The sequence below is a fragment of the Saimiri boliviensis genome, chromosome 13 (genome assembly GCF_048565385.1).
Source record: "Saimiri boliviensis isolate mSaiBol1 chromosome 13, mSaiBol1.pri, whole genome shotgun sequence".
Classification (NCBI taxonomy): domain Eukaryota; kingdom Metazoa; phylum Chordata; class Mammalia; order Primates; family Cebidae; genus Saimiri; species Saimiri boliviensis.
Window position 1 is genome coordinate 62,971,656 of NC_133461.1, and position 22,816 is coordinate 62,994,471.

At 36.5% G+C, this 22,816-nt stretch overlaps 1 protein-coding gene across 4 annotated transcripts in view; it reads right to left on the reverse strand.

Moving 5' to 3' along the window:
• L3MBTL4 (L3MBTL histone methyl-lysine binding protein 4) overlaps window positions 1-22,816 on the reverse strand; it is a 456,802-nt gene that overhangs the window by 333,524 nt on the left and 100,462 nt on the right. For all 4 annotated transcript variants that reach the window (XM_074383753.1, XM_074383752.1, XM_039463865.1 and 1 more), the window contains exons 3-4: window positions 22,582-22,684; window positions 13,343-13,397 (exon numbers count right to left, since the gene is read on the reverse strand). In XM_074383753.1, coding sequence (XP_074239854.1) covers window positions 13,343-13,397; window positions 22,582-22,653 — 127 coding nt within the window. In that variant the 5' untranslated portion in view covers window positions 22,654-22,684. The remainder of the gene's footprint in view (window positions 1-13,342; window positions 13,398-22,581; window positions 22,685-22,816) is intronic.

Sequence of the window (22,816 nt, forward strand, 5' to 3'; positions counted from 1 at the left end):
TGTATATTTGGCATGAAACTGAATCACCTAGATAAATTTAGTTACAAATGGGCTTTCAAAGTTCAAAGGCATGCCAAGATATTTTCTGGGACTCCAGCTGATAGCATGTACAAACATTATAGGGATCATTTAAACAGGCTGTTTTTCTTTAAAGATCACAGCTATAAAATCATGCACTCCAAATAAGACTCACATCTCAATTGATACACGAGGCTCCAGAAAAAATAAAATAAAATAAAGACTAAAAGATTGCCTTACTACAAACGACTGTCTTGAGCTCTTTCTTCTCTGGTGCTTTCCCTCTCTTTCCTAAAACCCTAAAATTTCTCCTCCTTCTCCTTCTCTAAGCTAAACTCCCCTTTTCCCAAACTCCTGAGCTATTCTGGCATACTACACAAGCAAGACACTTAAAATCCAACAGATAGAGAAGAATATCATTTTGATCACTGTGCTTTTTCTTAAACGCAGAAGGTTTAAGAAAAAGCATGGGAGCATGTAAATAACACCCTCCCTACACTAAAAGGCATGGCAACATTCTTATCTTCAAGGACAAAGATTTAAGACCAAGAAAAGACTATACAGACCTTCGTAAAATAACTCTTAGCTTGTGGGCCTCCTCGTATCATTCAGTCACATTTCACAGTTCACTATCCTGTGTCCAATGCAGGATATTAGTATGTGATTCAAACTGCTTTATCCGAAATTTGGTTCACAGCCTTTATAAGATTACCTATTTAAAGACGTCTTACCCTGAGCAACAAAATAACACCCTGTCTCTACAAAACTTTAGAAATTAGCCAGGTATGGTGGCTACATACCTGTGGTCCCAGCTACTCGGGAGGCTGAGGGAGGAGGATCACTTGAGCCCAGGAGATCGAGGCTATAGTGAGCTGTGGTTGCATCACTGCACTCCAGCCTCGGTGACAGAGCAAGACTCTGCCTCGTAAAAATAAAAGAGAAATCTTAAAGTTTAACCCTATTCCATTTTGTCAGAGTGTACTGGTGAGTGTACATGTTTTATAATCTCATAACTAAACTTCTAAAGAAAAAGCTATACAGTCCTTTTTTATATCTATTTATATGTGTTTAGAATATGTTTATGCATATGTGCATGTGTTATGCTGTGTCAACATAATAAAATCTGGCATAGTCATCAAGAAATTCCTTAAGAACTTTTATTGCAATTGATTTAAATAAATGAGTGCTCATATAAAATATATACTAATTAACTGAAATGTTTATTTTTAGTTCACATTACTTAAGTAAATCTTTAATAAATTAATTGGTTTTTAAATTATTGATAAATTAGAAATATCCTCAAAATTGTCAAGATATATTTTTGCCTGAGCTTACTGGTCAGACAGTAAATATCTGCTAAATGTTTTAAGGTCACAAACCTATGAACCCAGCCTAAAACGAAATGATCTTGTTTATGCAATTCTTTGATAAATAAGATCAATTTAACATCATTGTTTAATAAAAACAGCTGTCTTCTGAGTTATCATTAAGATACCCATGTATTTAACTTTAAGGTTTTACTTAGGTAATTACCTTGTATTAACAGGCTATAAAACTGATTAATAAAAAAATACTTGAAATAATGACTAGCTCTAATTTCTCACTTTTCATAAGTAATCCAGATATAATAATTTAAAAAATAAATAAATTCGGTAAATGTAAATGGAATAAAGCGTATAAGTGAAATGTTTGCATAATTTAAAATATTATAGTATTGTTAAATAATAAATCATTAAGTTTCTGTGTTATATCCAAATAGTATAAAAAATGAAACAAATTGCTGAATAAATATAAGTCCCTTCTTGCCTCCTTAAATTTTATAAAAAGACTAAATATATTTAGGTTTAATAATCAAAATATAAATTTAAAGAAAAGGATTTGTATGAGAAAGAATCTTATATAGTACATTCATGTCCTAAGATAAAATGATTGGTTGTCCCAAAGTTTTTTTTCTTTTTAATGAGAAAAATTACTGGACTGAGACTAAGGGTTGGGGAAAATTATAAAGGTCTAAACAAGTCAAAAAAGATTTACAAAGAATGGGTCTTAGGAAGGAAGCTTTATGTGTGACTGGATTTGAAGACATTGGGAAAAACTTGCTTGTTTTTCTAAAAGTTAAACATTAGTGTGAGGGGTGCGCTGATACAGGACCAGATTCCAGTCCTCTATATTTAAAGCAACAAGATTGTTTTGAAGTACTGATCGGCTCTTTAAAAAATTACAAGAGGTTTTGATTTTTATTTATAAAATTTGTTTAATGGCCATCTTCTAAACTGTACAGTTCCTATTCATAACATATTTCTTCATGAGATCGATTTAGTTTACCTAGTTTCAGATTTAAAATGTTGTCCTCTTCACTGAAAATAGTAATTTGATTTCTTTAGGGTCAAATCTTCCTATTAAAATTTCTCGGATTCCTATCTCAGAGGTAACTCTTTTCTGTATCTCACTGCATGTGATTTACAAGTCATACATCATTGCCTTCACCTTTTTCTCCCCTTAAGGAGGACTGGGGTGATAACTCTCTACTATAGCTTTTTTTTTTTTTTAGATCCTGTAACTTTTTAGTACAATTCTAACTCAGCTGTTATGGTCTGACAGTGAAACATTTATCTTGAAGGACTGCAAAAGCAATGTTTTCATGCAACATAACTGGATTCTGTCCTCATGACGTATCTGAATTGCTACACCCATAATCTTGGACACATTTTTCCTGTGTTTGATCAAGTACCCTTTCATCAGGTTTGACTTCCAGGTTATCTTTTTGTTTGTTTCTTTTTTTTTGTTTTTGCTTTTCTTTGTTTGAGACAAGGGTTGAGTGCAATGGCGTGATCATAACTCACAGCTGCAACCTCCTGAGCTCAAGCCGTCCTCCAGCCTCAGCCTCCTGAGTGGCTGTGACCACAGACACATGCCACCACACCCGTCAAATTTTGTTTATTTCTTGTAGAGACGAAGTCTCACTAAGTTGCCCAGGCTAATCTCCTGGGCTCAAACTATCCTACCACCTGGATCTCCCAAAGTACTTGGATTACAGGCATGAGGTACCATGCCCAGCCTGCTTCCAGGTTATCTAAATGAGCTTCCTGTAAAAAGGAACGATCAGACAGCAGGAAGTTTTTCTTTACCTTTTTGTTAGCTTGCCTAAGAAACAGAGTTTATGTTTTATCAATATACTTTCCTGTGTTGCTTTTATTAGGTTTTGATTACTTGAAAACAAAACAACAAAAACTAAGCTTTAAAAGAGTTAAGGATGTTTTCCATTTAATTCTCTGCATTGCTTTTTACAGTGTTTTGATTATCACTATGGCTACATGAATAACTTTAATTTTACAGGTAAAATGACTGGAATCATTTTGGTTTTTGTGAGTGTGTATTTTTTTTTTTTTTTTTTTTTTTTTTTTTTTTTGGAGACAGAGTCTCACTCTATCACCCAGGCTGTACAGTGGTGCAATCTCAGCTCATTGTAACCTCCACCTCCCAGGTTCAAGCAGTTCTCCTGCCTCAGCCTCCCAAGTAGCCAAGACTATAGACATACAACACTATGCCCAGCTAATTTTTTCATTTTTAGTAGAGACAACGTTTCACCATGTTGGCCAGGCGGGTCTCGAACTCCTGACCTCAAGGTAATCCACCCACCTCAGCCTCCCAAACTGCTGGGATTACGGGCATGTGCCACAGCACTCAGCCAGCTGTAAGCTCTTGTTATCTACCTATGGGCTACACTAGATCCTAAATTATTCTAGGTTCATCCCATCCAACTTTCTAACATAAAATTACTAAAACAGGCACTGCTGCATTCTGAAGCTCTATATAAACTTAAACTAGACAAATTTTAAGGAACAACTCTCATGCTTGATGTATAGGCCACACAGAAAGTTCACCAAACTGCCCAAAGCTGTAACTAGAGACATTCAAATTGCAAACCAGGAGGAGAAACTGACATTTTTCACATTGTAGACAGCTTTTCTAAAGCTGTAGGAACAAGGCTCCCTACTACATGAGACGCTCCCCTCTCTTTCTACCTTTCTGAATTGGCAAAAATAATGCTGCAATTAAAATTTCACAATCAGTAAATGCTATAGGTAACTTGACAAACCCCGGCCTAAGAAATCCTTTAGTTCATCTAGTTGGCAACTTTGACAATAGCCCTGACACAGCTGTGTATTCAAATTGTACTGCTGATCCCTTTAGTAGAGTTGTCATTGTTTGCTTTAATTCAACCCAGTCAACTACAAAAGACCTGGAACAGCCAAAGCAATACTGAGCAAAAATAGCAAAACTGGAGGCATCACACTATCTGACTTCAAAATTTACTACAAAACTACAGTATCCAAATCAGCATGGTACTGGCATAGAAACAGACACGCAGACCCACAGAACACAACAGAGAACCCAGACATAAGTCTATGCACTTTTAACCAACTTATCTTCAACAAAAGGCACCAAGAACATACCTTAATCAAAATGGATTAAAGACATAAATCTAAGACCTAAAACTATGAAGCTACTAGAAGAAAACATTGAAGAAATGCTCCAGAACATTAGACTGTGCAAAGATTTTCCTTGTAAAACCTCAAAAGCACAGGCAATCAAATCAAAAATAAACAAATGAGAGTATACCAACCTAAAAACTTTCTGTGCAGCAAAAGAAACCGTCAACAAAGTGAAGAGAAAACCCACAGAATGGGAGAAAACATTTGCAAACTATCCATCTGACAGGGGATGAATAACCAGATTATATAAGGAGCTCAAACAACTCAACAGCAAAAAAACAAATACTTCAGTTAGAAAATAGACAAAAAAATCTGAATAGACATTTCTTAAAAGAAGACATACAAATCAAAATAGCTAGAAGAGAATAATTCAAATATTTCTCAGCATAAAGACATATTTAAAGTGATGGATATCTCCAGTAAACGAATTTAATCTTTATAAATTATGACAATCCATTAAATTATCACATATACTCCAAACTATGCACTTGTAGTATGCATCAACTAAAAATAAAAAAGTTAATTCAGCACAGTCAGAAAGTGCTATTCAGTGGCTACAGTAGTTTCCCCAAGTTTCTCCGATGGTCTTTTGGTTTCTTTAGTTGATTACCCTCAAAATTAGGTTCAAGGTTTTGAATTATTATTCCAACTATACTCATTATATTGTTGCTAATTATTTTTTGCACTATGAGTTTTACGCATTGTTCTCATTGCCTGTCTGTATTTGTAAAGTCAACTCTCCTCATGGAATAATGTTAGCTCAACATCTGGAGATGATGCTGCTGAGGTCTGTGAAACTGACAAGCAGGAATTTGATGCTGGATTCCATACAAATTTTCCCTGATAAAATTTTTCCTTCTGGCCTTTTGTTATTCAAATATGACCAGGGTCCCTGATATAGACCCCCATACGTTTCCCCCATTGTATGACAGAGACAACTAGTACAGGTCCTAGTAACCAGGGACAATTAACCTAACTTCAAAATAGTTGATCACCAATACTTTTGGAAAAAGGACAACAAAATCACTCTGGTGCTAAGAGAGAGGCACACAGGGAGATGAAGCAGTCATTTAAAGTAGGAAGTCGGCAAATAAACCTGTGGTCCAAATATTTCACATGAAAAGTTTAGGTTTGAGTGAATATTAAAATGCCCCAAAGTGGCAGCTTTAATTTCAGTAGCAAAAGGTAATTAGGCTGAGCAAAAATCAAATATGCTTTAAAAAAATCAAGCACATTAGTGAAAAGAATCCTTTGATTCAAACTCAAAATGAAACAGAAGCCTCTGGCTTTAGGAAGAGAATAAGCAAAACCCACAGGAAGGAAGATGGGGATGTTTACTCAGCAAGAGATGGTGTCTGGCCACCACCAGGCCCTCCCTATGTAACTGCACTGCCCACAGGGCTTGAAGGCTTCACAGATGTCTCTACTAGAACTAAGTGCTACTCTATTTCATTGTCTTTTGCTCAATCGATCAAAAAAACAGGGTACTTAGTCTCTTTTCCAGAGTTCAGCACTCTTACTATCCATCAGAGATCTTTAATTACAGATGTAGAAGGGACTTAGTATTGCCTTCAGAGGGGGTTCCTCCGTAGGATGCATGAAAACATGAATAATCTGACAGCGCCACAGGAAGTTATTTAATAAGGCACAGTTTTTAATATGGTGTTTGCTTTCATATATTAAATAATTCCTCCTGGCACATAAAAACTGTCTTCATAAAACAGCCTTGATGAAGCCAGGCACAGTGGCTTACAGTTGTAATCCCAGCACTTTGGGAGGCTGATACGGGCACATCATGAGGCCAAGAGTTCAAGACCAGCCTGGCCAACACAGTGAAACCCTGTCTCTACTAAAAATACAAAAATTAGCTGGGTATGGTGGTGCAGGCCTGTAATCCCAGCTACTGGGGAGGCTGAGGCAGGAGAATCCCTTGAACCCAGGAGGTGCAGTTTGCAGTGAGCCCAGATCATCTTTTGCTCAATCAAAAGACAACGTCACAGAGTAGCACTTAGTTCTAGTGGAGTCATTCGTGAAGTCTTCAAGCCTTGTGGGCACTCTAGCCTGGAAGACAGAGCTAGACTCTGTCTCAAAACAAAACATACAAACCAAAAAAAACAGCCTTTTCAGTACAAGCACTTGGCCTATCTTTGTGCTTTACACAATCTGATTCATTGATACTATCTTCTGATTGACTCCAGGAAGAAAATGAACACGTTCCTTCCCTTTATAAGCATCTTTATTTCCAGCACGAATTCACCCAAAAGGGACAGAATTCCATAGAGGAGGCCTTTAAATCAGAAAAACTGAAAGCTTAGCTCATTTATAAACCACTATCAAGAGCAAATAAATGATTTGAAAATATATACTGAAAACTATTTGTTAAAAAATAGTGTTTTCATTAAAATGCATGTAGAGGCTTCAATTATTGAAGTGCCCCTGCAAAAAGGTCTTTACTTAGAAAGAAGTCCCCTGTTAATCCTCCACTGAGTTTCAGGGCTCAGTTAAAATATAATTCTTTAGATTCAAAGTAGCTGATACGGTTTGGATCTGCGTCCCCACAAAAATCTCATGTACAACTGTAATCTCCAATGCTGGAGGTGGGGCCTGGTGGGAGGTGACGATCATGGAGGCAGAGTTCTCATGATGGGTTCAACCTAAATATTTAACTGTTTATGTAATGATAGTAAATGCCATCTGTATTAGTAGTAATTGAATAAAGTAAAACTGATTTGGTTTTCCCCTTTCTATTGTTGACATTCATTCTTAGGCAAAGAACTACCTCAGTTGGAATAAACAGGTCCCTTACAAAGTTTAGAAAATACAGACATTAGATTCACTGACATACAATTACTTTGCAAGAAAATGCTTTTGTCATTACACCCAGGAAGTAAACTAGCTCCTCCAACAAAAGACTCCAGGATAATATTCAAGAAATCATCTTTGAAGCTTCTAGAATCATTGAATAAGCCATATCCCCCAGCACCAAAGCTACTCCCTGAAAATAAGTTAAGCACTTTTAGAAGCTGTGTTTCTTCAGGCCTTTTAGCTAATTAATACTCTAGAGCCTTAGTAAATTATTATTTCAGTATAGTAAATGATAGATTTTATTGGTCTGATTGGACATGATTTCATGCCTTTTTAAAAGACATCTAACTTAGGTAGGAGATTTGGCATATTATGTAACTGAATTTTTTTTTAAACCAAATTGCCCTAGGATATGCTGAGAAAAATAAAATAGGGAGAAAAATGCAAAATAAGAAAAGTTGAGAGGATAATGAGGTTTTGAAGGAGTCGGCCAGAAGAAAGACCCTCCAGGCAGAGAAAGCACTTCTTCAGACAGTAAGTTCTGGACTGCATGTTCTGTACAGCTGCAGCAAGGCAGACAGGTGTGCTGATGGCAGGCGGCAAACAAGTGCCAGATGGTGATGGGTCTCCAGCAACACTCTAGAGAAGGGATTCTGAGGCACTCCAGTAACAGAATTTCAGAAAAATTTTGGTTGGGGAAGAGAGGGCATAGAAAGACTGAAAAGTGACCAGGAACTAATCAAAGGTGGGGAGACATTATTTGAGAGATGTCAAGAAGGACGAGTTGAGAAGAGGCAGTTGGGCTGGAGTCAGAGGTAAATGGGAGGGAGGAGTAAGGATGTCTCCAGGACTCCAGCTTGACTACAGGTTGATGATGGTACTACAGAATGAGGGATTACGAGAGGCAGACTGGACACTGGGGAACAAAGTTGAGTTTAGTTTTAATGTCTAAGTAAATCTTCAAGATAAAGAAAAATAAGAACATGAAAGCTTCCATTGACTTGGGAGGTCATTGGTTCCATCAATTAACACAATATTACTGACTATCCACGAGGTGTTGGTGAGCTACACAAGAACAGTTTCACTGCAATGATGAGTGTGAACACAGATTGTAGGGACATGGTGAGTTGATGGCAGATGAGGAAATACTGTAGCTCTAAAGAAACTTAGGGGATATTGGCTACTTCTGGGCATGAGAGAACAAAATAAGAGTATGTAGCAGGAAAAAACCTACGTGCAATGCTAAATGCAAAGTGATATTATGGGCTGTCTTGGAACAGAAAAAGGACATTATTAGAAAAACTGGTGCTATCTGTATGAAGTCTATAGTTCAGTGAATAGTAATATATGTTAATTACTTAGTTCTGATAAATGTTTCATAGTCATCTAAGATGGTGATGTTACGAGAAACTGGGCGAAGGATACACAGGACTATTTCTGCACTGTCTTTGCAACTTTTCTGTAGTCCTAAATTTTACTTAGAAAAATCTAAGAAAAGATATTCCAACAATACCCTGATTCTACAGATTGAAGTTCCTAGTTCAGGAGTTTCTGAATTTATTTTTTAATAGTATTTGTCTGATTGTAACATAGTTAAATACTAATTGCAAGAAATAATCGGAAAACATAGAAAATATGCCTTTTATCTAACAATTTAGAGATAATCATTGTTAACATCTTTTCTTATTCTACAGATAAGTGAATTCTTTTTAGCCATCACTCAGACCAATCCCTGGGGATCTCTTCCCTTCATATTTTAACATAAGCTTTTCCTCTCATGTAATTTAAATGTATTCAAAGCATTTAAGTGACTACATACTTGTCTACACACAATGTTTTACCTGTTCCTAAGTTGTTGGACATTTAGATTATTAATATTTTCAACTTTTAATTATTTACAAATAGTACCACAATAACTATCATATGCATAAACAGAATGCACATGCTGATGTCATTAGGAGAAATGTCAAAAAGTAGACTTGAAGGAAATTTTTTTTTTTTTTCAGTCTCGCTCTGTTGCCAGGTGCCAAGCTGGAGTGCGGTGGCGCCATCTCAGCTCATTGCAACCTCCGCCTCCCGGGTTCAAGCAATTCTCCTACCTCAGCCTCCCAAGTAGCTGCGACTACAGGTGCGTGCCAGCACGGCCTGCTAATTTATCATGTTGGCCAGGATGGTCTCGATCTCTTGACCTCATGATCCGCCCGCCTCAGCCTCCCAAAGTGCTGGGATTACAGGCGTGAGCCACCACACCCAGCTGAAGGAAATGTTTACTCAGCACTTCTGCAGAACAAAATTCTACTCCTAGCAGCAATATGCCAAGACTCAGCCTTCCCCATCCTACCAGCAGAGAGTATTAGCAGTTTGTTTTTAATTGTCCTTAATTTGGTAAATTTAAAAACATCATCACTACTTTTAAATTTATATTTATTTGCATTCTAATGAGACTAAATATTTTTAATATATTCATTTTTAGCCATTTTGATTTCTTTTTATCTGAATTACCTGTTCGTGCCCTTTGCCTGTTTTTGGACTGAGATCTTAGGGTAGCTGATTTTTTTTTCTCTAATTCCTTTATCTATTACTGACCTTTTATTAGCTACAGTTGTGGATAATATTTGCTAGTTTGTTGTTTTCCTTATTTATTACGATGTTCTTTAATGCACAGAGTTTAATTTAGATATGAATACATCTAATTTTCTTTTACAATTTCTTATATTCCTTTTATGTTTATAAAATGCTCACTGTCAGGGTTGGGTGCAGTGGCTTATGCCTGTAATCCCAGTACTTTGGAAGGTCGAGACGGGTGGATCACTTGAGGTCAGGAGTTCAAGATCAGCCTGGCCAATATGGAGAAACCCCATTTCTACTAAAAATACCAAAAATTAGCTGGGCCTGGTGGCAGATGCCTGTAATCCCAGCTACTCAGGAGGCTGAGCCAGGTGACTTGAACCTGGGAGGCGGAGGTTGCAGTGAGCTGAGATCACACACCAGCCTCAGCAATAAGAGGGAAACTGTCTCAAAAAAAAAAAAAAATTCTCATTGCCCCAACATTCAACCAAACAAATATGAATAGTGTATCAGTTAAAAAGAGCACTTAAACATTTAGAAGGACAGATGCCAGATAACTTGTTCAACTGAATAAATCAGTTGTTTTTACTTTAGAGATTCAAATGTAAAGGCTTATAGGTCTGGGATTACACAGTGATTGGCAATGCTAATTCTAAAACTTTAATCACACACAATTATTAACAAGTAATACTTAATGAAACAAGCCTTCTCTTAGAGCTATCTTAGTTAAATTTTTAGAATTACTATGAGCAGTTTATCTCAGAGAGTTTCCAAGAGAATCAAAAACTTAATCTCAGCATAACTATGTCAGGAAAAATCTCATTCAGTCAGTCCCCAAGAGCACAGAGGGGTGTAGTAGACACCATTAATACTTTAATTATTAGCAGTTATTTTTTTCCCATCCCATTTCTAAGCAAGATTCTACTTTTCTCTGCTTTTGTGTTAATAGCTACAAAGAAAGAAGAATGTTGACATCAAAAGAACACGGAGGTAAAGTAAAAAGAGCACAGACTTTAGAACTTGCTAGATGTGAGTTCAAATTGTGGATCCACCGCTAACCAGTTCAGTTTACCTCAAGTAAGTCAAATGGCCTCTTAAAGCTTCGTCAGCTGTAATACAGGCTTCAGTATTAGTCGCACAGACTGGGCACTCAATAAAATGTTTTAAAATAATTTCCAAAGAAACACGTTTGTTATAAAATCACCACTAAAAATTAAGGTTTATTTTGCAAAATAATTTTTTTCTTGGATACAGGGTCTCATGTCATACCCCAGGCTTGAGTACAGTGACAACAGATCTTGGCTCACTGCAGCCTTGATCTTCTGGGTTCAACCCATCCTCCTGCCCGAGCCCCACAAGTAGCTGGGACTACAGGCATGCACCCCCAGACCCAGCTAATTTTTTTTTGTATTTTTGGTAGAAATGGGGTTTCACCAAGTTGCCCAGGTTGGTCATGAACTCCTGAGCTTTAGATCCACCCGCCTTGGCCCCCCAAAGTGCTAAGATTACAGGCATGAGCCACCATGCCTGACCTACTTTTCAATAAAATTTTCTGTTCACATATAAATATATGATATGTACATACACAGTTCTGCAGGGTTTTTGTTTAGTATTTTTCTTTTGTTACTATTTCTAAGACATGAGGTAAGACACTAAATCTATTTTGTTTTAAAAGCAACCTCAATAAAAGATTAAACTATTTTCATGGAGAAATATCCCCATTATAATGCTAGGACAATAAGCAATTTGGAAATTAGCTCCTTTTCCCCACTAAAAGTGGTAAAAATATAAATTACCTCAAAGAGCCCTCAAATAATTCCACTTGCATTACAACTAGCAGTTCATAGCATCTATGTACACAAACCAAATCTCAACATTTTTCTAAACATTTATTATGTTCTACAACTGGGAAAAACAGGAGCAATACAATATCAAATTTGAAGAGGAGTCAGTCACAGTGTGAACTTTTGACAATGGACCATCATCTATAAAACAAGTCCAACAATGAAAGAACACAGCAAAAAGTTACTTTCCGTTAAAACTGAAAAGCTTCCAACTGGACCTCCCCGGACTTGTTGAAAACAAGAAAAATCAAATAAAACTGAAAAGCTATTTGAAATAAATACATACCCAGATATAATGAAACTGTAAATACTAAATCAGTAAAGAATCTGAGTTAGAGGGACTGAATATTTTTACGTTGTTGGCCTCAGTCTGCTTTTCTTTTTCTAGAGTAAGTGTTTCGACCACAGAATAAGAGAACCCAGAACAATTTACATTAGTGTGAAAATATCACTGCAGGGGAGATACAACAATGTCATAAATCACAACCTCTCTCTGAGAAGAAAAAAATTGTTTTTAAAATCCCCTACTGTTAGGGCCAGGTACAGTCCAAATTCATTTCTAAAATCCCAGTGTTACATAACTGAAGTATATTTTGATGGAGCTGAACACCAAGTTACATAACTATCAAACAACTGCATTCTGTTCTGATTTTTCAGCAAAGAACATGACAGGTCTGGGGAGGCAGCAAGAGAAGAAAAGAAATATAAAGCAGTACCGATTTGTTTAAAATAAAAGATAACTTTTATTTTTAAAATCATTTGGGGAGAAAAATCACAAATTCTCAGTACTGTATCCTAAGACTAAGCCATATAAAATGGTGTTTAAAAATCTCCATTCTTGTCTTTTTTTTCAAGATATTTTTAGGTGTTTCCATTATTTAAAGTCAAACACAAAAGCTTACTCAACAAATATAAGGTACTTTAAAGGTTAATTAGAGGAGCATTATCAAATTTATATGCTTCCTTTCCATAGAGAATAGCGCAAATGTTGGAAATATGATAGAAAATTTAGTAACAGCTGTCTGTGTATATAGCAATAATCACAAAATATGTGAAATGTATATTCCCAGGAAATCGCATCTTCATCTGTTGGTTTAAATTTAAAGCATCAGATAATTAGTTGAATACTAAAAGGCTATTATCTAAAACTTATTGATGTATTAATAACCATAATGAGGAATACTCATTTTAGAGCAAATGCACAATCTCCTCTAAAACATGACTTTAATACAATGCAATAATTGGAAGATAAAATCAATCTGGGGAAAGCTCACACAAAGGATTATTTAAAAACTGAATAGCATCTCTTTATTTTCTTGTTCACAGAGAAAATTTACAAATAAGTTGTTTTATTTAAAGTCTTTTACAAAAGCAAATAAATGAGATAACAAGAGTTTCAGATGTTTTTGAAGTATATATTTGAAAATCTTAGATGACACTGATAAAGTCTACAGAAGCGTATGCAACAGCCTGAATAAATTGTAGATACTATTATTATATATTTAAATTAATGAACCTGAAACAACTAAGCAATCTCATAAAAGTTCACTTAGAAGTTATTCACTATGAACTAACACTGTATCTAACGCTGTATATACTGGTGATAATTACCGTGACTCAAAGGGGTTGTGCCATCCTTGGGCTTCTTTTCTTCTTCAGCTTGCTCCTAGAATACAGAAAATAAGGCTTAGACAGTATTTCTGGATAATTGTTGGAAACACTGAAAACTAATGTTTCTTTTTTGTAGGATGGAAAGTCATGAAGATCCTTGTCACTGAGGGGGACAATGCCCACAGTACCCAGAGCCTTCCAGTGGGTGCCCAAGAAGGGCACACATGGTTCATTTGGACGTGGAAGGAATACATTAAAGTCTTGCTTTGGGCTAAAATATACCAGAGAGGAAGCTTCGATAACAGTTAATACTGAGGTTGACACAGGTACCCTCCCTGACTGCATCCCTGGGCTTGCCAGTTCCACAGGAGGGGCTTACAGAAGAGGCTTGGTCTACACTGAAGCCAAGCTCTCCATCCTACTTTTATTTTCAGCCTATCTGGGTCTACTACAGTTTGCAAGTGCTCAGTTTAAATAACTTTAATTTTTTTTTTTTTTTTTTTTTTTTTGAGACAGCATCTCACTCTGTCACCCAGGCTGGAGTGCAGTGGCACAATCTAGGCTCATTGAAACCTCTGCTGCCCCAGTTCAAGTAATTCCCTTGCCTCAGCCTCCCGAGTAGCTGGGATTACAGGTATCTGCCACCATGCCCGGCTAATTTTTGTAGTTTTTAGTAGAGATGGTGTTTTATCATGCTGGCCAGGCTGGTTTTGAACTGCTGACCTTGTGATCCACCCACCTCGGCCTCCCAAAATGCTGGGATTACAGGCGTGAGCCACCACGCCCGGCCAAAATGACTTTAATTTTAACCAAACTGATCTTCATAGAATGGACAAGTGACTTCGAAGATTCTTGCAAAGAAACCATAAATTGTGTATGATGAACAATACAAGCACAAACAATAAGCAAGACGGTGCAGCCTCTCCCCATGGGGCAAGCAACGCACACTCTTCCTGCAACTTTTGAAGGAATGTCTACCATTCAGCAAAGACTAAGAAACTGGCTTTCTTTTTCGAAAGATACCATAGCAAAGAGCATTTTGAAAGTAGGTATCCAGGTACGTGTCTTATTTACATCGCTTTGTAGCCATCAACAATGTTTTCCACCTATTAAAAATTCATAATATACACTTAGAAATTGGGAACAAAATTTCCCAATTTTAAAATCTTTTAAACAAAGAGTTTCAAGCAGGCTTTGAACTTACTTTTGGAAACATAAATATAAAATTGTTTTGGGGGTTTTTTGGGTTTTTTTTTTTTTTTTTTGAGACGGAGTCTCGCTCTGTCACCCAGGCTGTGCATTGGCACAATCTCGGCTCACTGAAACCTCCACCTCCCAGGTTCAAGTGATTCTTCTCAGCCTCCAGCTGGGATTACAGGCACAAACCACCACATCAGCTAATTTTTGTATTTTTAGTAGAGAAGGGTTTCGCTATGTTGGCCAGGCTGGTCTCAAACCCCTGACTTCAAGTGATCTGCCCACCTCAGCCTCACAAACTGTTGGGATTATAGGTATGAGCCACCGTGCCCAGCCAATATGCAATAGTTTTCATTACTTTCCAAGAACAACTAATTATCATCAGAGAATGTAAAAATTTAGCAGCTGATTTATACAAAAACTTTTGCTGAAAAATGAGTATCATGATTTAGTAAATTCAACAAACAATTATTTCTTCAATTTATGCTTATATAGCTTTGGGATACATCTTTTTAAGTTGTGGCTAGTATGGCTGTCTGTCCCAGTCTGCATGGGGCTAACCTGTTCATAGCACTTTGAAAAGCCCCACATTTGGGGAAACTCCTTAGTCCCAGGAAACTGAGAAGACTTGGTCACCTTAGCTTCTGACAACCATAAAAACCAAATCTAAAAAACAGACTGCACAAAATGGCATCACAAAACCAGGTTTTTGAAAAAGAATCATGAATACTAATATTTTAATGAAAGCAAACCAGTTTTTAACTAATGAAATAAATCTTATTAGTTTCATTTTCCTACCATTTTTTTAGTTCCCTTTTTAAGTCTATGGCTTTAAGGTGTAAAAGAGCATTTGTACAGTAACAACTGGTATCAGTGTTTTAATTGTCTGTCATCCCTAAAACATAGCCTGGCAACCTAGCCTAGGTCAGCAAATATTTGATGAATGAAGATAAGAATGAAAGGTTCAAGAAGAGTATTTTTCTGCCTGGTAGATTTCATATCCAAAGTTATCATGGATATCTTTGTGAAATTAACAAAGTATCATTCTGCTAAGATGTTCTATAAGCCAGTGCTTCTCACACTTTAACATGCATTTGAATCATCCAGGAATCTTATTAAAATGCAGATCTCGATTCAGTGGGTCTAGGGTGGGGCCTTAGAGTACAGATTCCAACAAACTCCCAGCAGATGCGATGGCCAAAAGTACATGGCCTTCACTGTAAGTGACAAGGCTACCAACTTTTGCCAGGGCATGCAGTGGGAGCAGGAACAGTAATGTAATCATAGCTAGCCTGTTCTACTGCAAGTGAGATGATGAACTCCTGCTTTGGGTCTCATTTCCCGTGGTAGCACTTTACCCCAGTTCCACCCCTGTTCATTCACTCAATACACAGGAAATTTACATTTGTAATTCAAAAAAGAGACTCTCTTCTACTATGAAACCTGAAACAGTAAAAAGAAACAGCATTTGAGAGTGATTATGTTCATACTACAGCTACTGAAGCATTTTTATAATCACTGTATCATTCAAAAATAAAAAGAAATATGTAATATGCTATCTGTCACTCAGTGAGTGTTTGGTTTACACTTCTTTATTTGCTATTGAAATTCTGCCTAGAAAGAAAAAGACATTACACACAAAAACAACACTACCTCTCACTTTGGATTTAAATTTCCCAAGCTTCCAATGTCTCTATATTCTTTTGGTGGATCAAGGTTATAGATAGGTAAACATACACATATACACACAAAAGATTATATTGCATATATCAGAATAAACATATGTATCTATGACATACTGACCTCATTTTTAAACAATTTTGCAAATGGAAAAGTATTTAGTATCATATGATAGAGCAGGGAATATGCTGAATTTAGGGTTAGGTGACCCAAGGTCAAATCTCAACCCCACCACTAAGAGCTATTTAACTTCAAATAAATGACCTACATTCTCTAGTCCTGATTGTTCTCATCTGTTAAAATAAAGAAATCAGACTAAATTTCTTCCAAAGTTCCTGCTAGGTATAACATTCTTTGCTTCTAAGCTAATTAATTATTTCATAAAGTTAATAAAGCTACACTCCTATTAATGAACAGAGAATGAATTTTAAAAAACAAAAGAAAAAATGAGCACTTGATCATATCCTTCCAGACAGAACACTAAATCCATATGAATTGCAAAAAATAAAACCATTACTACAGTTTCTCAGGTTTCAAACTCTAATTCTGAAAACTGAAAATAAAGTTCCAGAAAAAAATTGTGTTCTGAAAAAAAGGGAGATAATGGTTTGAGGAACATAAAGTAAGTCTTTGCTATGGTACATTTCCACGAACCAGTTTAAAATCCATCATTTTGGAAGAGAGGATTATGAAGTAGGAAAATAACCAAAAAGGCCTAATGTTCTGTTCCCTCCTGCTGGCACTGGACACATCATATGCTTTTACTACAAGGCACAGTGATGTTTTCTAATTAATCAGTGTCTACATTTCTCTGTCTATGAATTCCAATCAAGAGAACAAAACGAAGGATTTTCAACTGCTGATTTGTGCCTGGCAATTTCAATTCGTCACCTTGGAACTGCCAGATAATGCCCCTTTACTCTCCTTCGCTGTCAGACCGAAGACTCCTGAGCACTCAAGGATTTCTGAGAACCCTGCTGTTTTTGTTCCATAAGAACCTGCTGTCTGCGCCCCATAGGGTGATACACATTGGTTTCATAAATTGTAGAAAACAGTGAAATCCTATTTAATAACCCCAGTGACAAACTGCTATTTGAATTTCACCTGCTGGTTCAAGTCCACTTTTCAACTTCTTTTTTGCTCTGATCCAATGTGGGATATAAACTGAAGATAAATAAAATTTACCTTTTGGATAAAAATACAGAAATTTGTGTGACTTTTCTCATTGCTCTGCTGGAATTCAGACACACTCAGGGAGAATGAAATGCTTCCCTTTTGTTCAAACACTTGATAATATGGCTATAGTCTCCAAATGAAATCTCTTTAAAGTATTTGCTATGCCATATGCAAAAAACAAAAAGCGAAAAATCTAACATAGCCTTATAAACACCACCTTCTTATGGTTTTTACCATCTGTAAATGAATTTTACTGGCTGTTGCCAACTGACATCAGTCTTGTATGAGGCAACAGCATGTTAAAGAATTAACTATTACTTAAAAATAGAAACCAAAATAAACCTACCCCAAACATTTTCTCAGTATCTATTTGAGGATGTTACAGAAAGATTGCATTACCCTCTGCAAAAGTTGAGGTCAACCATGGCCCATGATGTCATTTCTTTCAAGGACAGTGGCCACCACCTCAAGTACAACTTCCTTTACTTGGCCATTAAGCCTCATCAAGTGTGACTACCCAGATCTACCCCAATCACCCTGCAATCTAATTGCGCACCAAACCTTACACTTAGTGAAAAGGAAAGACTCATAAAGATCTTCCAATCTAAGACTGTTGATCTACAGAGAAGCTGAGTCCAGCCCAGTGAAGGGACTGTCCTTGGCCACACAGCTAACGAGCAGCACAGTCAAAGATTAAAATCTGAATCTCCTGACCCATGGCCCAACCCCATCCAATGCTCACCTACTACACTGCCAATAGCAATATCTGTTCCAGTCAGATAAGTCATCATGGTCCTGCCATAAATCACACACGTCACCTTCTCTTCCAACCCCATACCTTTGCTCATGCTGCCTCCTTAAGGGGCCCTGATAATTCCCGTTCTGACCCCTCAATTTTCTTACCTTTCAAGGTTAGAGCGCACCTAGATGTTCATATATTAAAAGTTATATTCTCTCAGATTAGATTTACCAGATTGGATTTAAAATCTCTTTGTTACAACAGAATAATAATACATTTCAGTTTGAGTATCTTAAGATACTCTTCATCCTTCATAGGTCAGAATCAAGCTTCCAGTTAGTCTACCTTTCTCTTAAAGTTGACCATACCTTAGAGTACTAATGTGCTATATATGCACTTAATTGTTCTCCAGTCCTCTACATAAGTTAGTTTTCCTTTGTTCAGCAATACTCTATGATCCTTTTGAGAATGAAAAATGTCTCATATTTCTATCTCTAAAAGTTCACAACTCCCTATTTAGATAAAGATCCACTAATTTTAAGAGGTTCACAGGGAAAGGAAGAATGAGAATTAATATTTTTTCAGTATCAAATATTGTATGTAGTCAAAATATAAAATTTTTTTATATTTTTATATTTTATTTGACTATATACAAATTTTTATATTTTATATTTGACTTTTTATTTTATATTTGACTATATACATTATTTTTATATTTTATTTGATTATATACAAAGAAAATACATGACACAGAGGTCATATTTTTTTTCTTAGTCAAATAAAATTTCCTTTTTTATTTGTGAAACTTGCATTTTTATATAGGAAATTTTAAATTTCACAACCTGTATATTATTTTAGGGTTTTGTGCCCAGAACACTCACATACACACTAGACATCAATGAAATCACCTTGGAAAAAAATACTTTATTTTCCCAGTCACCATATGCCTACACTTCGCTAGTCAATTCTAAAGTTGCTGAGCACATAAAGCTAGCAAAGGGCACCCAAAATGACACTTATCTTTATGTTGAAAGTTGTGAAACGACAAAATACCTTAAGGAGTCTAAAAAAAAAACACAGAGAAAACTTGAAGAGTCTACGGGGGACATGAACATAACCAGAGGTTTACCCACATGGTAGAAACAAAGATGTAAAAAATATAATAAAACCCAAGGAAAAGAGGCATTCTCAGATGCTGTTAGGGAGAGGATAAACTGGGGTGATCTCTTTGGAGGATGATGTTGAGTGGTTTATCAAAATTCCAAAGAAGCATACCCTTTTGTACAATAATTTCACTATGATATAACCTATGTATGAACTGCAAAAGTATTCACATATAAAAAAGATATATGAATAAGAACATTAGATATAACATGGTATATAATCACAAAAATTAAAATAATCTAAATGTTTACAGTAGGGCACTGTTTAACTAAATTATGGTACATTCATATAATGAAATACTATGCAGCACTGAAAAGAATAAGACCTGTATCTCTAAGACATACACAATTAAGTGTAAAAAAAGCAAGGTATAGAACAACAAGCAGAATGCAAGCCCATTGGGATGTGTGTATACATGTGTATATGTGCATAAAAGGGTTTAGGAATTTTCAGCTTTCTTTTTTTGTTGTTTATTTCCTATGCAGACATATGAGAAACCATAAACAGTGGTCACATGATCAGGAGAATATTTAGGGGTTCAGTAAATGGGTGAGGATAGACAGTAGAGAATTTAATTCTTACTTTACTGTCTATCTGTACTATTTGATTTTTTAACCATATGCCTATGTCCTGAAAAGCATAACAAAATATTTTTTAAACTTCACATAGAAATACATAGACAATATTAGTCTAGAAAGACATTCATTGACAGATACTATTATCATCTGAAATTATTAGATATCCAAGATATGAAATTATCTCAGAAGAAAATGTTCAGAAACACCCATCTGTGCATTTGCTTCATGTTTTATGTGCTTGATCTGCCAATAGGATGTTACTTAGGTGATTAGAAATGTCACTTGTAAACCAGAAGGATAACACACAAAATAAAGGATGTTATCAATATTTCAAGAAATCTAGCAAAATTCAAGCATGACTCAACCCTTCTTTCCACAGTGAATGCTGCCCCAGGTATGAATACAGCCTACTGTATTAAACTGTTAAATTTGACTATAAAAATGAACATTGTAACTGGCAATGAGCCCCAAACTGACAGAGCAACATGGACTAAATGTGAATCTTTTCAATTCTATGTGAATATCCTTTAAAATAATGATATGTCCCAAACATCTCAAAACATAAACTAAGAATATGGCCCTTTAAAATATTATTTTGTTACTATTGATTAAAAAAAATTCATTTGCATGGAGATGTCATTAAGTACCAGGAACATCATTTAACAGATATTTTTGAAAATCTAGCTATGCAGGCCCTGCACTAAACGCATATCTAAATGTTAAGCACTTCTGGAGTCCAATAAAGGGAAAATCTCAGTGTGAGTTGAAATAACAGTAAACAGATCAGGATTAAGTTAGAAACTGAGTTGGTCTTTAAGAGAAAATTGGGATTTGTGCTAATACAGAAGAGGCAAAAGGTTAAATACTCAGATGGTAGAGCAAGATAACCGAGTACTAAAAGAGGGTAGTAACAATCTCAGAAGCTTAAAGAGAAATGATACTGCTAACTAATATAAAATACATTTGGATGGGGGAAGATGGTCTCAAATGTTAAACAAAAAAATTTAAGAAAAATATTGATTAACTGTAATATGATTAGCAGGTAAGATGCATCTAGCCATTTCCCTAGGGCAATGCTTCTCAAACATGAGTGGGCATCAGAATCACCTGGATGGTTAAAACACAGATTTTTGGGCCCCACTCCCAGAGTACAGTAGCTGATTCAGAACGTCTGAACTGGGTCCAAGGAATCTACATTTCTACCATAACTTCAGGTGATGCTGATGCTGCTGGTCCAGGGACCACATGTGGAGAAGTACCCAGAATAACTCTGAACACATCAAATCCTGAATCTCCTCATGCTCTGATTCCTCAGAGGACATGACACAGCAGAACACTAAGAAGAATGGCATCTTCACTTAAGCCAAGACAGAGGTAGACCTGCCCAAATCTGGTCTAAGACACCTCTTAAATACCAAGCTCTTCTCTTATACATTTAGAGCTCTAAACTCTCCTGGAACTGACCTAAGAGAAGCAACCAATCCGGACCCAGGGAACTGGCCCCTGGCCCCATGTTAATCACCTCGCTGCCCAGTGAGGCTAATCCCTAGGGAATGAATGGCTCTAGGGCTTGACATAGACCTTTTCTGAACACCTTGAAATGAACCTCAAACCAGATCATTCCTTGAGATGTTTCATTTAATGTCTGGAGATCATCAAACCACACCTAACTTGAAACTGAACCAAAAGAAAATGTATTATACTATGTCACTTCAGCAACTGTGTGTGAATGTATAACCACAAGCTCCATAAATACCCCCAAATCCAAATCCAAAGAAATGCTAAGAGCCAATGAAGGGTCACAGATGAGAATGCTGTAAAGGCCCACCGTCCCCAAAAATAGTCACTATGGAGGTCTTCTGGTCATTCTGCTAACTTTTAAATTTGCAGGCATACATAAAGCTGTCATAAGGAAACAGACAGGCAAGGTGATTAAAGGCACAATGAACATTGTACCTTCTAAGTGTCTAGATGGTGCTGTGAAGGCATGTTTCTAGATATGATTAATATTCAAATCAGCAGGCTTCAAATAAAGCAGATCACTCTCCATCATGCAGGTGAGTCTCATTCATTCAGCTGACGGACTTAAGAGAAAAAAACAGGTCCCCCAAGGAAGAAGGAATTCTGCCTGTAGACTGACCTGGGACTCAAGACTGCAGCACCAACTCTTCCCGGGGCCTCAAACCTGCCAGGCCGCCCTGCAGATTTCAGACATGTCAGCCTCCATGACGTGCCTCAATCAATTCCTCTGTTTAAGATAAGTCTCTCTCTCTCACTGTCTCTCACTTGCTAGCTCTCTCGCACTCTTGAGTGTGTGTACACAAACACACGAAAATATCACATACACACACACACACATACACTCATCCTAGGGGGTCCTGTTTCTCTGGAGAATCCTAATACAACCCCCTGCAGTTCAGAGCCTCCATTCTCTTACTTGAGAATGGCTAATAACCTCCATCTTTGTTAAAAAAAAAAAAAAAAAAAAAAGTCTCCCTCACCTTCAAAATAAGATTGCCTTTTAAAATGTATCAGACTTTAATGACACTTATATTCTATACTACTATACATAAAACTCAAGCAAAAGCCACATTGTTTCAAGTGACTGAAAAGCCCCTCAGTGTGGTTATGTGAACTGTACTATTCCATGGTGCATTTTGGTAGCGCATACACTGTGAGGAAAGATCCAGGGACTGACATCTTACCAAGCATCCGTCCTGATCCAAACGCTCTTTGGAATCCATACTAAGCTTCCTTTTCCTGCTGGGCTGTTTCATTGCCACCTCTGCACTCCTCAGCAGTGGTTTTCTGTAAAACAGAGTCACATAAGAAGTTAGGGAAGGGGGTGTGATCCCTTCAGAATTACAGAAGAAAACAAGAAAATGCTTTCAATGATACTTCTTATAATTGGTTGCTATTAAAAAAAAAAACCTGATAACA